This window comes from Trachurus japonicus, chromosome 17 (genome assembly GCF_045865225.1).
Source record: "Trachurus japonicus isolate A0001 chromosome 17, Traja_1.0".
Classification (NCBI taxonomy): domain Eukaryota; kingdom Metazoa; phylum Chordata; class Actinopteri; order Carangiformes; family Carangidae; genus Trachurus; species Trachurus japonicus.
In genome coordinates, this window is record NC_140923.1 from 14,002,543 (window position 1) to 14,018,206 (window position 15,664).

At 43.1% G+C, this 15,664-nt stretch overlaps 1 protein-coding gene across 19 annotated transcripts in view; it reads right to left on the minus strand.

Moving 5' to 3' along the window:
- Positions 1–15,664, minus strand: part of LOC146970269 (receptor-type tyrosine-protein phosphatase mu) — a 172,126-nt gene that overhangs the window by 118,776 nt on the left and 37,686 nt on the right. For all 19 annotated transcript variants that reach the window (XM_085804829.1, XM_085804830.1, XM_085804828.1 and 16 more), the window contains exon 3: positions 2,749–3,023. In XM_085804829.1, coding sequence (XP_085660955.1) covers positions 2,749–3,023 — 275 coding nt within the window. The remainder of the gene's footprint in view (positions 1–2,748; positions 3,024–15,664) is intronic.

Here is a 15,664-nt window from a genome sequence, read left to right on the forward strand (position 1 = left end):
GCCAGTGGCGCCTGGATACTTTAAACTGTTTGTAATATTTCCATTTAATAAATAGTCCCTATAAAAAATCTATCTGCATGCTTAGATGCCACCGGTGTGTGAACATGTGCTTTTATTCCCTGCATATCTTAAAAAAGGGACGATGCTGCTGCTGCATTTCAGTTGCTCCGTATCAAGTGTTACTTGCTCGACATGTTTGTTGCCATTTCTGACGACGCAAAAAAAAACTGAAATCAAGTGCAACTGTGCTTAGCAGGGTTGAACAAGCTGCTATTTTAAGGGGGAGGCACGAGCTCTCCTGCAAAACAAATGGTCCTGAGCCGTGACAGAGGGCGTGTCCCGGCAGAATGTCAGAGTTATGTACTCCAGCGTCTGTAGTGTGATAAAAAGGGAAACAGAATGTCAGTCCCTTCCCAAACCCAGGGCGTGGTGCGGAGACCCATTACACCACACACGCTGCTGCTACACATGTCTCGCATGCCATTATTGCCTAAATATAAGCATATATCTGACTGGCAAATGGTATATATATTAATGGATGTGTTCCGTATATGGTGGCGCCCAGAAACGTATGTCCTGCCAGCTGTAGCTGAAGCTGCTGCACACACGCATGCATCTGAGATTCCTTTTGTAGCCTATGAATGTGGAGGCAGAGATAGTTACCATTGTCATCTGGGAGGCAGGATGCCTTCAGATAAGGCTGTCTAATTATAAATTTTCTTTTTTTGTCTCATGAAATATGAAAGTGAATGTCTTGGGTGCCAATTATGGCCTCATTACAGGCTAATTTAAAGGAAATTAAAAGGGCAACCACTCCATATATCGCCACCAGACAAATGAACTGGCCCCCTCTCTCTAATTGAAATCCTTTGTTTGTGCAACAGACATCAGTCAGCCTGCCTAATAGCTGTGATATAATTGATTCCAACATCAATGATAGTGCAGTGCATAATTGGGCCTGACCCACAGAGTGAAAATATTCACATGGGACGAAAGCTGTTGATGTCACGGGAAAGTTCACCGTTCTCATTTGTCAGAGAGACAGACAGTGAACCCAACATTCAATGTCTACATCACCATGGTGGCGAGCCCTCAGGGACTTGGATAAGTACTACATTACAGCAGGATTGATTAGCTCTGCCATTGGCTGTACTGTATTGAAATCAAGATAGATGAGGACATTAGGGTTTTTCTTTCTCTATGCTGCTCTGCCGCGTACCACGATAAATAATGGCTTTTCATCTTGTGCGCAGAGTATATTTTGAATATCATGTGCAGGACGTATGCAGAGCATGCATTGGATTTGCTGAAAATTGCAGTGTTTATCACAGTGAGCAGCAGCTTCTTTTTTTGTTGTTTTTTTTTTTTTGGAAAGCATGACAATCTCAATTAAAAGTTTTAGGGATGACCTGACAGAAGAGTAATTATCAAGGGCTGAAAGGCTCATGATGACTAAAAGCCGTACCGGTAATTAAAAAATAATTTCCAAGTATCAGGTGGCTTCCCTTTGACAATTGCGTAGGTTACTATGCAATTAAAGATACCTATAATTAGTGCCATGTTGTTAATTAGTGACAATTTCAAGCATTGGTCTTTCTTTTCTTGACTGAGAGCAGAGCTAGGATCATTAGCATCCTCACATTTACCCGTGTTGTCACATCGGCTCTGGAACAATTACAAAGCGGAGACAAACCTTCCTCTGAGGTTTCAAAGGCAACAGATGCTGGGAGTTTCCCTGAACACACACTGGAAAGCATAACACGTCATTTTGGGTCGAAACGCTCGCCACAAACAGCATGTCAAAATGTTCGCTATGGTATTGAGGATTTAAAAAAGCAACACACGGCTCTGTTTAAAGGGGGGAGTCAAGTCAGAAAGTCTGAAGTTTACAGAGAGAAAAGCTGGGAAAGTAGTTTTATTTCTTAAAATTTAAAAACCCGAGTTATGGATCCAGCTATAGCGAGATGTGTCAGATAAACTCCTTCAGTCTTTAAGTATTGAACTGAAAACATTTGACCAGACTGGCTTTGCATCATTATGTCACACAGGGGTCACCACCAGCCTGTCGACAGTCGCTCATCTTGCACCTTCTCAACTCTTCTGTCTTTCTTTTGTCCAATGCGCCGCTCATTAAACTTCCTGCCTTGCATCCGGCAGTGAGAGAGGCAGAGCTCAGCGGTGCGCCTGCCTTGTTAACTAAGTTATCAGGGCGGCTGTGATGAGCAGGCAGGAGGGACACCCCTCGGCTCCAGCGTGGACCGGCTCTGCCAGGCCATAATGAAATAATTCACCAAGGGACGGTCTCCCATTGGGAGGTGAAGGGGTTGCCCTGCATCAATTAACATTTGGTGGACTCGTGGAACAAGCCCAGTGAAGACTAATAGCCAGGCAAGTGTGAAATCACCTTGCCCCGGCCAGCAGTCATGTGCATTGGTAAGTGAAAATGAGTTTTCAGAATTGGAAAAAGAGAAGAGGCTCAGATGGAGGGGAGAGAGAGAGCAGATTACCAAGGATACCGCGGTAGCTCCAGAAATCAATAATCTTAGGTGTTTTGAATGAGCCATTGTGTGATTGTTTGGGCCCTCTCAAATAATAAATTTGTCTTGCTCCACCCAGTGAACAGGCTTTAATGACTTTGGCTCAGCTATAAAGGTTGGCTTACAATGCCTAACCTAGTTTTGTAATGAGACATTATGAAAAAGACAGCTGGATCCACAGCACGGTTCATTTCTTTTCCCCCCTCCTCACCTGGTAGAAGTTGGGCCAGTAGGTGCTGATGGCGAGCTCCACCTGGGCCCAGGAGCGCGTGGCCGGACCGGACACGTTCCAGACGGGCATCCCCATGGGGCTGTTGTTTTCTTTGATGTAGACGTTCAGGTGACCCGGGTGGCTGTTGTCTCGGCCTCCGATGTAGTAGTGGAAGATGACGCAGTGAGTGTCGTTCTCCTTCAGCTGCGGCGTCAGCAGTAAGGCCTTCTGCCCCGCAAACCGGCCCGAGGTGTTCACCATCATGAAGGCTGAACCTGCGACACAAACGAGAGGCGTACAGTACGTCGTAAGAGCTGAGAAGGTTTAATTGACCCCACTGATGCAGTTAGTGTCGAGCAGGAGGTCGCTATTCGACTCTATTATTCCACTCTCTCCCAACTCTTCCGATGCAGTGTTTCCCCTACCATTGTACGAGCCCCCGCCAGGCCGAAAAAAAAATAATAATATGGCAAAAATAATATCCATATCCATTCATTTAAGAGGCCCTGTGCAGCGCTGTTCAGTTGAGGTTTGTAGAAAGTGAACTACTGGAAAAAAGAAAAAGTATCGCGGGTAACAGACGCGCGCCATGCTTGAGAGACAGGGGAGGAGGGGGGGGGTTGACGCGGAGCAAAGGGACTGTCAGGTGGAATCGAACTGGGTCGCTGCAGCAGGTGTGCTCTACCAGGTGAGACAGAGGCTGTACGTCGCTCGCGGCTCGTCGTATTTAATCGGCGATTTCACCGAGCGTTTACAGACGGTGAGCGACGCTGCTTCATTATCGCCGCCGCTGTTTCAGACTCGGAGCAGACGCACGCAGTAACAGGGGCAGCTCTACGCAGGGGCAAGAGGGGGCAGCGCCCCCTCAAATAAATGTCTTGCCCCCTCAAATCCAAATGTTAGAAGTTGAGAAAGCACATTTTAATATACTCAAAAAATGTGTATATTACAAGTTGACAAAATTATCTGCTGTAGCACAAAAATCTGCCGAAAAAGGGACACTGTTCTTTTCTAAAATGTTCTGTTCTTTTTTCTTTAGTATTCATAAGACTACCTTTCAGTTTTGTAAATCTTGACCATAGTAGGACCCCCCTCTTCTCAGAGTACACCAGAATGCTTCACTCATATTTTAAAATCACAAAATTTTCTGGGGGGGGATGCCCCCAGACCCCCCTAGAGGGGTTTAGCTACTCACCTTTTTCACCCCCTCTGGGTTTGCAATGCATCTTCAGGTATATGCACCCCTAACCCCCCATATAATGTGGCTCTTTGCATTACGACAGTAAAAAATTTCGGCTCTAAGACCCTGGTTGGCCCCCCGGCCCCGAGTTGGACAGGTCTGAAGAGGCCTGACAAAGTGCAATCCACTTCTCCAGGTTGGGGTTGGACACATAGCCAACAACCCAATTCAATGAAGTTACTATAAGCACGGAGAAAAAAAAGTGCTGGAGCATGATGTGTTCACATGATGCCCCCTTCACATTTCTGACTGCCCCCTCATATATGCCTGCCTAGAACCGGCCCTGCACAGTAACAGTCATCTGTTACCGTTACCATACCGACGAGCTAACGTGTCCTTTTTAGGTTACGGTATAACCCTGTTGTCAATAAACACACGTGGAGACGGTGCTTCAACCGAACTACACAGGCAAGGCAAGGCAAGGCAATTTTATTAGTATAGCCCGTTTTTACAAACAGTTTGCCTCAAAGGGCTTTACATGGCATCGTAGCAACATCCTCTGTCCTTAGACCCTCACATCCACTGAGGAAAAACTCCATGGAAAACCCTTTTAACAGGGAAAAATCGGAGAAACCTCAGGGTGAGCAACAGAGGAGGGATCCCTCACCCAGGACGGACAGACGTGCAATAGATGTTGTTACAGACAAGAAAACAGTTTACAGTTTATGTCACAGAATGTGCGAAATATGGAAACACAGCTGTTAGATGATTGGCTGTTTGCCTGTCACTGTTGTTTCAATGTCCCTCATCCTTGAGTTTTACAGGGGTGTCTCAATAAACTCGAATAACATGGAAAAGTCTGGGCTATTTCCAGTAGTTCAGGTCAAATTTTTTTAATTGGTCCTGTCTAATAATTTTTTTTTTAGATACTGAATTAATATTGAAGCTAAATTGTCCACTGCAGCATGTGAATGCAAAATCTGATTGGAGGAGCCAGCTATCTGTTAAAATGTTGTCCAGGTTAATGTTTTTGGCCATTAAAGGCCCTTCAGTTCAAGATTTCAACTGCAATTGGGCATTAAACAAGTGGCTCACCTGTTCAGATAGGGGACGGAGGGTGTAACTGCTACTGGTCAAATAATGTGAAATAGCGTTTAATTTTACATGTCTGCAATGATTGCCATTTAAATGTAATTATAAATAATGATAAATACTGCTTTCCGGAGAAAGAGGTGTTTTGTGGTGTTGTATACAGTCAACAGGAAGGATTTTAGTAAGATATAAGTCAGGAGCGAAAGAATGCACCACACAGCCAGAAAAAAACCCTCTCAGGCAGGGCAAGTAAGAATTTAGATGGGGCAAGTAGATTTGAGAAGTACTACTTGCCCGACAGGACAAGTAGGACCCTGATGTGGGCCTCCTTTTATATTTAATAGAGGGGGGTGCGTGCTGTCCCACGCGCCTTGTCTGTTCAGGATTTTTCTTTGGGTACCACCGGGCCTAAAAAATATTCTAGGGGAAACACTGAAATGTATAAAATAGCCCCCCAAAAATAATAAATATTGAAATAAACATGTGTACTAACATTCATGGTTCCCAGATGTTACATCCTATTTTGAATCTTTGCCTCTTTGCCTTTTCATCACCACACAAGAACTGAATTATCTATTTTTAGAACGGCGGAGCAGAGCTGCGAGCTGCTCAGAGCTACGCTACGGAGGCTAATGGGATTTCTTGGTTTTCCTCATCAAACTCATCAAATGCAACTCCAAAACAACTCGGTCTTGTAACGTTCTGTTGTTTTCTCATAGCGTGGTGATGCAGGTCACAACTTGTCCACCAGAGCGTTTTGGAGTTGTTGGATTGTGTATTTGATGAGGGAAACCAAGAAATCTCATTAGCCTCTGTAGCGTAGCTCTGAGCAGCTCGCAGCTCTGCTCCGCCGTTCTAAAAATAACTTGCACCGACAATTAAAGGTAACGAACCTACTCCTAAAACTATAGGGATTATACAGTAGCAATGGGCCAATTTGCCAAAATGTGGAACTATCCCTTTAATAATACCCTATATCCCATGGGTTTTAACCATTAACACTATTACAAGTTAGGTGGTTAATTACCAACAACCATAGCCTAAACTGGGTATAACTCCACATTTTTGATTCTGCATTTCAAAAACTCAACATCACTAAAATCTTTAAAATAAGACATCAAACACCAATCTATGAGGATTACAATAGTGTTATTTCATAAGTTACACAAGACTTGCAAAAACTCAAAAAAACTGTGGTACAATGGAGGCTATGTTATCATTATTGCATCTGATTCTGTTGGACGTGTTGGTTTTCGATGCGACTTGTTAATAATAGAGCAGAAAAATGTCACAGACAAGAAGCAGATTATTAGCAGCAATCAAGTCCTCAGGTTGAATAGAAACTAAACAAAAGCCCTAATCTTATAAGAGTGGGCAGCGAGCAGGTAAATGACTGTGCTGAGACCTTTACTATTAGCACTGAGGATTGTAGCATGTGACCCTTAATGAGAAAACACTCCTATCATTGGATTGATGGAGACTCTCTAATCATTATCATTCATCAAAATAGCAGGACAGAGAAAGACTCGTCCTAAAAACGCTGGATATTTGAAACGTTTTTTTTTTTTCCCTAAATGATAGAGAGAAGGGAAATGATGAGAAATCAATAAGTTAAAATCTATTTGCCGAGCAAGCCCCATTTAGATTTTATCGCTTTGGTTCAATATTAAAGGTTAATCTAATTCTCTCCCCTCTTGCCAATGAAACACAAGTGAGAATTATTATATTGGCAAACTTTCAAGGAGACGCAGAACACATTCTATTCGTCATCATCCTATTTAACTTGGCTTGGTAATGAGATGGCACAAATGGTAACAGCATTTGAGCCGCAGCCAAGAGAGACTCAGTTTATGTTGAAATACATGTTTTGTTTTTTTTGTAATAACTTGAAGGCACATTTTCGCTCTGAGGTGAGACAAACAACCTGTAGACGAGAAGCTCCGCTCTCCTTCAAGTGAAGTAGAGCCGAACCCGCAGAGGATGTGAATGTTTGTCAATAAATTTAACATCTGGCGATTCATTCAGATGTGGCATTAAAAAAAAATTAGGAGGGAGTGTGTTGTGGAGGAAGAGGAGGAGGAGGAGGAGGGAGGGTAAATAACGTCAAGTAAATCGGCGGGGCTCGGTCCCTGAGCGTGTCAGCCAGACAGCCTCTCACAAAACCCTATTTGTTCCATCAATGACTCGAGCTTGCCCACTTGTCTTGTTGTGCTGCACTTGTAACGCTCACCAATTCCATCTGTCTCCAGCTTCAGATAACGAGTGGGGGGGCTCTGTCATGTTTACACAATGAAACAGGAGGAGAGGGAGCAGAGCAGGAGCAGCAGGAGGAGGAGGAGGGAGTTGAGATGACACAGAGTCAGCCTCGTTGGCTTTGTTTGTCAGGTACAATTGAGCTGTTGCTTTATAATGGACATTATATCTTAGAAGAGAGAGACTGTAAACTCTTAATGTCTCTCCCCTGCATAACACAGACCAGTTCAACCACAATCCGCAATCATGTGGTGAAAGAACGTGATCCCACTTTAGTGTTTGTTTGTGTTCGCAAGTCTGGAACTCATGGATCACACCTGGAATACAGAGTGTGTGGAGCCACAGAGCTTTTTGCTGCGGATCAATAACAAATTGAGGCTTAAACTGGTTTCTGATCATTTCTAACAGGTAACCAAACAAGAACAAGATTCATAAATTCATAATATTTTTCTAATTTTTTCAATCAACTAAAACAAATTGTGATAATCTGTGTCCAAAATGATCAAATCAGTCAAAATCCAATTACAATTTCCTATATACTATAGGACGCTCAACACTTTATAACCATCATTTCTCATCATCTTAGTCAATATCATAATATGTAGTTCATTGAATTATGGGATTGTTAGAAGAAGAAAATAATGTATCACGATGCATAGTGAATACATTTACACTTGGCTGTGTTGGGAGAAAAAAATCACCCTAAAAAAAAGTAGTTTCATTGCATGTGTTAACAACCCACAATGCAATGCTTCTTTCTTATGGCTGTAGTAGAAGTGCATGAATGTGGGGTTGATGATGATGATGATGATGATGTCACACGACTTGTCGACAACCTGTTGAGCGTCTGTCTGTTGTGGTTATAATTTCGGACACAGTCATGATTTGATCTGTGTGGCTGCATGAGAGGATGAATGAAGCGCGCTCAGTTGTCATGGAGATATCTCAGTTGTCATCACGTGACCTAAAGCCATCGCGGATCTGTCTCTATGACAACGTTCCACTGGCATCACATGATGTCAACCAAGACATCGCCATGACAACTGAGAGCATCTCCATCCCCAGGAGAAGACGATATGGGATAAATAACCTACTGTACATGATTTAATTGAAGATTTAAGTTATATTTAGTTCATATTTGTATGTAACTTTTTGTCTGTTCACTCGTATGTTTGTGATTTCACTGGAGCTTTAATGTTCGAGTGTGTCACACGAAGACATTAATAATATCTCCCTGTGTTTACTGTAATAACAGGCACCTTTTCAAGTTGTGATTAGCTATTTATGACGGTTGGTTTTTCTGTGTTACAGATTTTCCTGCACAGCATGATCCCTGCGCTGTGATCCACCATTGTGAGCGGCGCAACTGCTGTTCTTCTCTGTGCTTTTTAATGTATTATTCACCTTTAGTTTGTCTCCGATTCAAGTGCTGGGCCCTAATTATTTCTGAGGCTACGCGGGAAGTTGTGTAACGTACACGTAGAAGGGCAGGAGATGAGTCGACTTTCAGACACTTGTTTGTCCAACCTCGATCAGGTGCTTCAATGCGAAGGCTCCGAGGTCTCTTTAATAACATTCAGCCATCTGCTCTGGTGCTCAGGACTGGTTTTTTTATTTATTTTTTTCGCCCCTTTGAAACATCAGTAACCCTGGGAGTGATGCGAACCAGCACTAATAATCAGTTGATGAATTGTTCGGTTGTAGACGACTAAGACGCCGGCATCACCGCTGCATTTGACGAATTAAACAGGTGGATTACTATTGGTTTCAAACTGCCACATTGTGACAGCGCTGCTTTTCGCTGGTAATTAGAGATGAAAATATCAGATCCCTCAAGCAGCACTCGTATTGCTTTTTTACTACCATGCTAATGAAACAGTAATAAAACAATAGGCACCTTCAGTGTGGAGTCACTTCTTGTTTAAAAAAAAAAAAGCTGAATGCAGATGTTGTTGGTATTTAAATGCACATACTTGATGGGGATACGTGTAAATATTAGACTATTTCTTCCCGACTGTCAGGCGTCGCTGCAGAACTGTGGCTGCGAGGCCGTGAAATTCTTGTCACCGAATTTGAAGCCTGTAAATCGTCTTGATTTGGGTCAGTGAACCCAAACACAACAGGGGGAAAAAGTCGCTCCTTCCCTCAATTATTGACCACCATAAAACATAAGAATACAGCATTTCAAGTGACAGTGTGACGCCTCATCGTGCTGCTATTGTCACTGTCTAACAAAAGATGACAAGGGAACAGTGATTGTCATTCAGTTTCTATGCTCTCTGAGCCTAATGACCACATACTGTGCAGGACCTGCTGCACCATGACAAACTAATTAGCCAGCGAGACTAAGAGCAAATTATAATGACACTGTGTTAGTGCTGTGCTAATGTGCTAGTGATGCACAAGGGTTTTTCCCCCCCCTCTCTCCATCTCTCTTCCTCTTTCTCTATTTCTTGTGCCCAAACAATGGTGCGTTCAAGACCAATTAAAAATAGAGAGCTCTCGGCACACTCAAGGCCCGTCTCTGCAACTCTGCAAAGGCCAGGGCTCTGAGGTATTCAGGAGAACAGATTTATTATTATTTCAATGTAGGCCAACTTCACCTTAAATTATAGTGATTGCTGTAGATGGAGAACATGGAGAAATGAATTAGTAAAAGGGGGAGACGCTCCTGTTGCAGATGCTACATGTACTCAAGTTGTTCTTCATCACCCTGAGATCTTTTAGACATTATTAACAAGGACAGCGTGTGTGCATAAATAATGGTTGCTGCTACACAAATAAAACATAAACCATGCATTGATTATCATCAGACTGTCTGACTGTGGCCGAGCCCACAATTCAAAAGGTTGGTTTAAAAATAAAGTGTTTCATATTTGGTCTTGAGCCAATTTCTCTAAATGTCTGTCATTGAGTCAAGTGTTTTATTTTAATGAAAAGGAAAACTCCACCTATTTTATACACATATATAACAAGCACTACCGCATACAGATTAGGACGTGCATGGTTACGAAGAAGTGAGGTTAACACACCTGAATGTCACACTGAAACTGACAGTTTTTGACAAAACAGAGGAATGGGATGGAATAAAAATGGACATTATCTTTGGTTATGCTGCATCATGTTATTTGGGTGCAATGCTAAATCATTAAGAAACAGCATGTATGCAAAATTAAATGCTGTATTTTCTCTGAAAGTCTAAAAAACCTGACAAATATCTGGCCGGCATCAATCCGACACAAGCTTTCTACCAGGATGAAGTCTCTTCCAGCGAGTGCGAGCCCACAAATGTTCAGGTTCAGCTGGACGTTAAGTAAGCCAGAATAACAGCCTCGGTGGTTTTAATAGTATCATGAGCCATTGAGAGGGAACCGTGGACATACTGCAGGGGAAGGCTTCTTCCATCAGGTTAATCCTCCACCCTGTCAGGTCACTCACACTGGCAGAGCAGCTGGGAGTTGGTGGCAGCTTGTGTCAGTCCATATGGGAAGAAAAGTCCCTTCGGCTAAGACCGACGGAAGCATGGTGACAAACTGGTAATGACTAAAAGGACTAAACGCTTTAATTTCATGGGTTTTTAGCACCTAATCATTCAATAAAATAACTTTTTCGGTGGCCACGCTGGTCTTTCTGTCGAGGCAATGGGTCTTGTACATTAAAGTCTATTTATCTGAGGATAACTACTCTGACATTATCCGGAGGAAACAGGCAAAGGGTAATGACCATAATCCTTTGAAAGACTAACAAAGTCTTTTACAAAACAATCAAACTCAATTTAGAAATGACAGCTTTTCAGGATTACAACAATGTGACAGGACCACATCCTAATTTTATCTTTCTCTGCCCATGTCTTTAGAGGCTGTCGTTTCTTTTCTCTCGCTCTCTCTTTTTTTTATTTTAAAGTCATTGTTGGAAGCAGGAGGAGGTTCAGGGCTGCTGGAGAGGCAGACAGAGACCCGAGACAAATGTCAGATGAATCCTATTAACCCCTTTCTGTCGAATTCATACTTCCTGGTTTGACTGTATAGGAATGGAAACACTCTGCAGACAAACCAAAAAGGTTAACCAGCTTCCAATGTGCAAATCAGATTTTCCTTTTAGACATGCGGATCCTAATAAAATGCACTACACAGAGGAGAGACAAAGCAAAAATAACCTGAGCTTCTAAGTGCCTACATGACTGCGTATTTGCATATATGAGCAGTTTTTCTTAAAAAGAGGGAAAAGTCTTTTTAATTGAGATACAGTCTGATATAATTTAGTTCACGCACATAGGGTACTGTCTAATCCTGAGCATCAAAGTCTATAGGTTGAAGGTATTTAGATTAATTATGAGTTGAGTGATGGTCTGAGCGGAGGATATAATTTGCAATAATGACTAGCGCTCATTATTTCTCCTCCATTCAGGTCCTGAACTCTGTGAAAATCATTATGTGGGGGAAATCAGAATGAAGGGGCGCTCTTTAAACCCAAACCCTCAAGGTCTCATTTGCTAATAAAATTCACAGAGGTCACCGCCGCAGAAAAAGCACGGCGGCTGCTTCGGAAATGTCAATGAAGACAGGGCTATTCTCACTGTCTGCCACCAATCAAAAATGCTCTCGCTGTGAGGGTTAGGCTGTTAATGTGAACATCCGTGGCCTCCACTCAATTTCCCAGAACTTTCCCAGTGTCCTTTGAAACATGAAAGGGGCCTGATAAAATAACACTGAATAAGTTTGGGCTCTCCATATGAAGGACCTGGCAGGTTTCTTTTGACAGTGTCAAATGGATTCACCTGAAACCATCCATCATGCGCAACACGTTTCAGCCCTGTCATTTTCGTCGGGGGGGAACAACTGACCCTTATTATGTTCCCTGGCAGCATCCTTTGTTGGTGCATGTCAATCAGCGGCAAATTCTTAATGGCTTAATATGTCATCTTAATATGCAGTGCGCACTGGTGGCGCTCCACTGCAATAAATGGGTCATATAATGGCCCATTTGCCTGATACAAACCCATTACACAACACGCAGCGTTTTCACGTGAGTCACCTAGCTGCATCATTAGCCTTAATTGCACATACCATGCACACTAATGGAAAAAGATACAGTATACAAATATGTCCTCCATCACAACAGGACAGTGTGCCGTCATAATCCTGTTTATAGCAATGGCAAAAAATCCTGTTTACCCGGACCACGGGACGCTTTTTAAGCCCACAAAACTCGCTAAATTGAAAATGACGGTCCGTCAACCCGCCCAAGGAATTAATTCATGAATTGATCAGACATTGTAATTTGTTGTTCCTTTTCGTCCCCTAATCATATAATGGGGTTTCTCCTTAACCCCGTAACCTTGCCAACGCCGTGCAAGGTGTGATTTTCACACAAAGTTGTGAATGGCTCAAAAGCAATTAGCTTATTTTCACAACGCGGCGCCCCTCCCTCCTCAACGGTAAATCTCATCTTTTGCTGATGTGATTTAAATTCTGATTAAATTTCTCACGTCCTTCAGTCAGTGGGTGCTCGCTCTCTCTCTCTCTCTCTCTCTCCACTCAAGTGGCTATAGCTTCCAACGGCGCCGTAAACAAGGCTGGTTGTCCAGGTGAAGGCGGAGGAGCTTTGTCAATTCATTACCTCCTGATTGAAATGGTCAAAAAAGGTGAACGGTTTGCCTTTTAAAACGATCCCGGCTTATCCATATGTAGCAGCCGCCCTCTAAGAAAGGCGCGCGTCTTGGGTTCAAGAGTGAGCTGCATTTGCATGAGCGCATTATGAGCCTGACAAGAAAGAAGAGAGAGGGAGAGAAGATCACCGTTACCCCTTATGAACAACCTCCTTCTGCCAATGCTTCACTATTGTCTAGGTGTCTTTATCGACCCAAGGGCGCGCTATCAAAACAACAGACCCCGTGCACCAGGGAGACAAAAACATTCAATTTCTCTCCTGCAACATATTTAGCGCAGACATTAAGAATAAAACAATAAGTAATCTAGCCTGAGCTGCACTTGCCATTGTGCCTAGGATAATACAAAAAACACTAATTAATCTCAGTTAGAGGACCTTCTTTCTCCTCCTACTCTTGCCATTATTCCCCAGAACGAGTCTCAAGGGAGAGTCAGAGAGCAGCAGCCTACTGCTGGCAACATCCATGACACTATCAGAGGAGAGGCAGCCTCTGCACCAGCTGGGCCACACTAAAAACAGCTTCCTCCATAATGGCAGCTGGACAACCACCCCCAGCCCCCCTGCAGCAGCAGCAGCAGCACCACACTGCAAACTTCCCCACGCGTGTAGCTTCAGCCACTCTTGTAGAGTGCAACACCACATTGGGGGAACTCAGACAACACAGAGAGGGGCGGGAACTACAGAAATCAAAACAGTTTTTTTCTTATGCCATGATATAAAGTGTCTTTGACTGAAGTGTGGTAATTTGTTCATCAAATAACATGCAATCAAAGCCAATATCTGATTCTGACAGAAGTGCGTCCAGCTCCATCCTCCAAGGCAGAGTGAGTGTTGTCTTGGCTGAGATGTTTCTATTATCATTGCCCAGGACAGATGAGGCTTGTTGGTTTATAACGGGACCGATAGTGACAGTTCAGCCGGGGGTTTCTCCAGTTGGCTTGGGGGAGGGAACACGCCGGGGAGTGCCCAGGCAGACATGCAGAGCCTCAGAACTGGGCTGAGCCTCCCTGAAGGAGCCAAAGCATGCAATCAGAGCCGCGCACAGGCATAAACACGGCCGCTCTCTGTCCAGACGTAGCAATTAGGTTGGGAGAGGATCATCGTAAACAACCAGGAGTTTTTTAGGCGCTGCTCGTCTCTTCTTCTTTTTCTTTTTCGTGCGACCAGAAGGCTTGTTGTTGTTTTCCCCTGTTGTGTTTTCATTTCACTTTTTGCGTTTTGCTGCTCTTTTATTTACATGTTAAGATGGAATCGGGCCAGTCTGGTCTTTGGTTGCAGTGTGAGTTTTTGTAGGATGAAGGCGAGTCCTCAGTGGGCTGACATCAAACTCTGCTCAAGGCCTCTCATGAGTGAATCCTGTACACTCACCACACTGACACAGCATCTTAATTCAGGATGTTTCCTATTGATTTCACAAGACTTTGAGACTTTTTTTTTTTTACAGACACAGTCCAGACAGTGAGCAGCTGACTTCATCTCTAACTTTTAATAAAATGAAGAAATCAAATTACTGCATAGTGAACTTGACATTTTATTTCAGGGTAAGACTTAAGGTTTTTTTTTTTATCAAAGATTACAGTAGTTATACCCTTTGAAAACTCTGCTTTAAAGTTCAGAGCTTTTTTCTTTATTTTACTTTTTTATAGTTCCCACTTTTTAACAATATCTGTGCGTGGCAGCTATGGTATGGTAATGGTTGGGAAAGACTGTGGCTATAACAATAAACTATAGCTAGAGGTAAGGTTTAGGTTAGAAAACTAGATTTTGCTGCAGCTCAGGAAAGATTGTGGTTCTGGTTGATATGAAAAAAAAAAGCCAACGACAGAAACAATCAGAGGTGTCAGGTTGTTGCACATCCTTGTTTTCCACTTGCACAGAGAACATTACTGCTGGTATTGGCATTGGATGTAGGTAATGGATGTAAAATATTAGGTGTAGAATTGTCCAATATAGATCTAATTTTTAGAGATATTGGGCTGGGAGTTTACATACTCTAAGTGGTAGATGTAAAAGATTTTTTCCCATTAGCTGTGAAAACACAGCCAGGTTTTTTGTTTTTTTTCCCCCCATCGTTTAACATTCACATTGACATGAAGAGCTCTCATAGTGTTTTTGGACGGCCACTGTCTGGAGCCAGTTTAAAAAAAAGAAAAGAAAAAGAGGTTTGAGGCAGGAGGACCGTCTGTTTGGAGCCCGTTTCGTTTCCATTTCCATCCCGGTACAGCAGGTAGGATAACAATCTGTTCCCAGAGTATGATAAGGTCGTTTTGTGAAGATTCATAAGTACAGGTTGAGAGTGAGGCAGCAATCAAAGGTGTGATAGCTTTTTTTCCCCCCACCAGTGTGGCTTTCACCTAAATGCATTTCTACCCATCAACCCCCTCTCCAGTAGCCCTAAAACAATTTCAGCCGTCAAGTACTCTACATTTCACATCCCTTTCAATGCGGTCAAAGAGGAGAGATTACAATTTCGCGTGGCAGGTTGAGTGCTCGCGCTGAGAAATGGAGAAAGAGCTGCAACCTGTTAATTACGCGCAATTCAAGTTGCACAGGTAGAAAACAAGCCTTTCTGAAGTGTACTCAGACTGGGAGGCACAATCAGGGAGGCCTCTTTACCAGACATGGGTTTTTAATCAGATATGTTAAATTTAGAACATGTGCGACGTGTTAATTTGTAGGTCAAGGCTTTTCCAGATTTCGCTGTAACCTTTGCCCAGACTC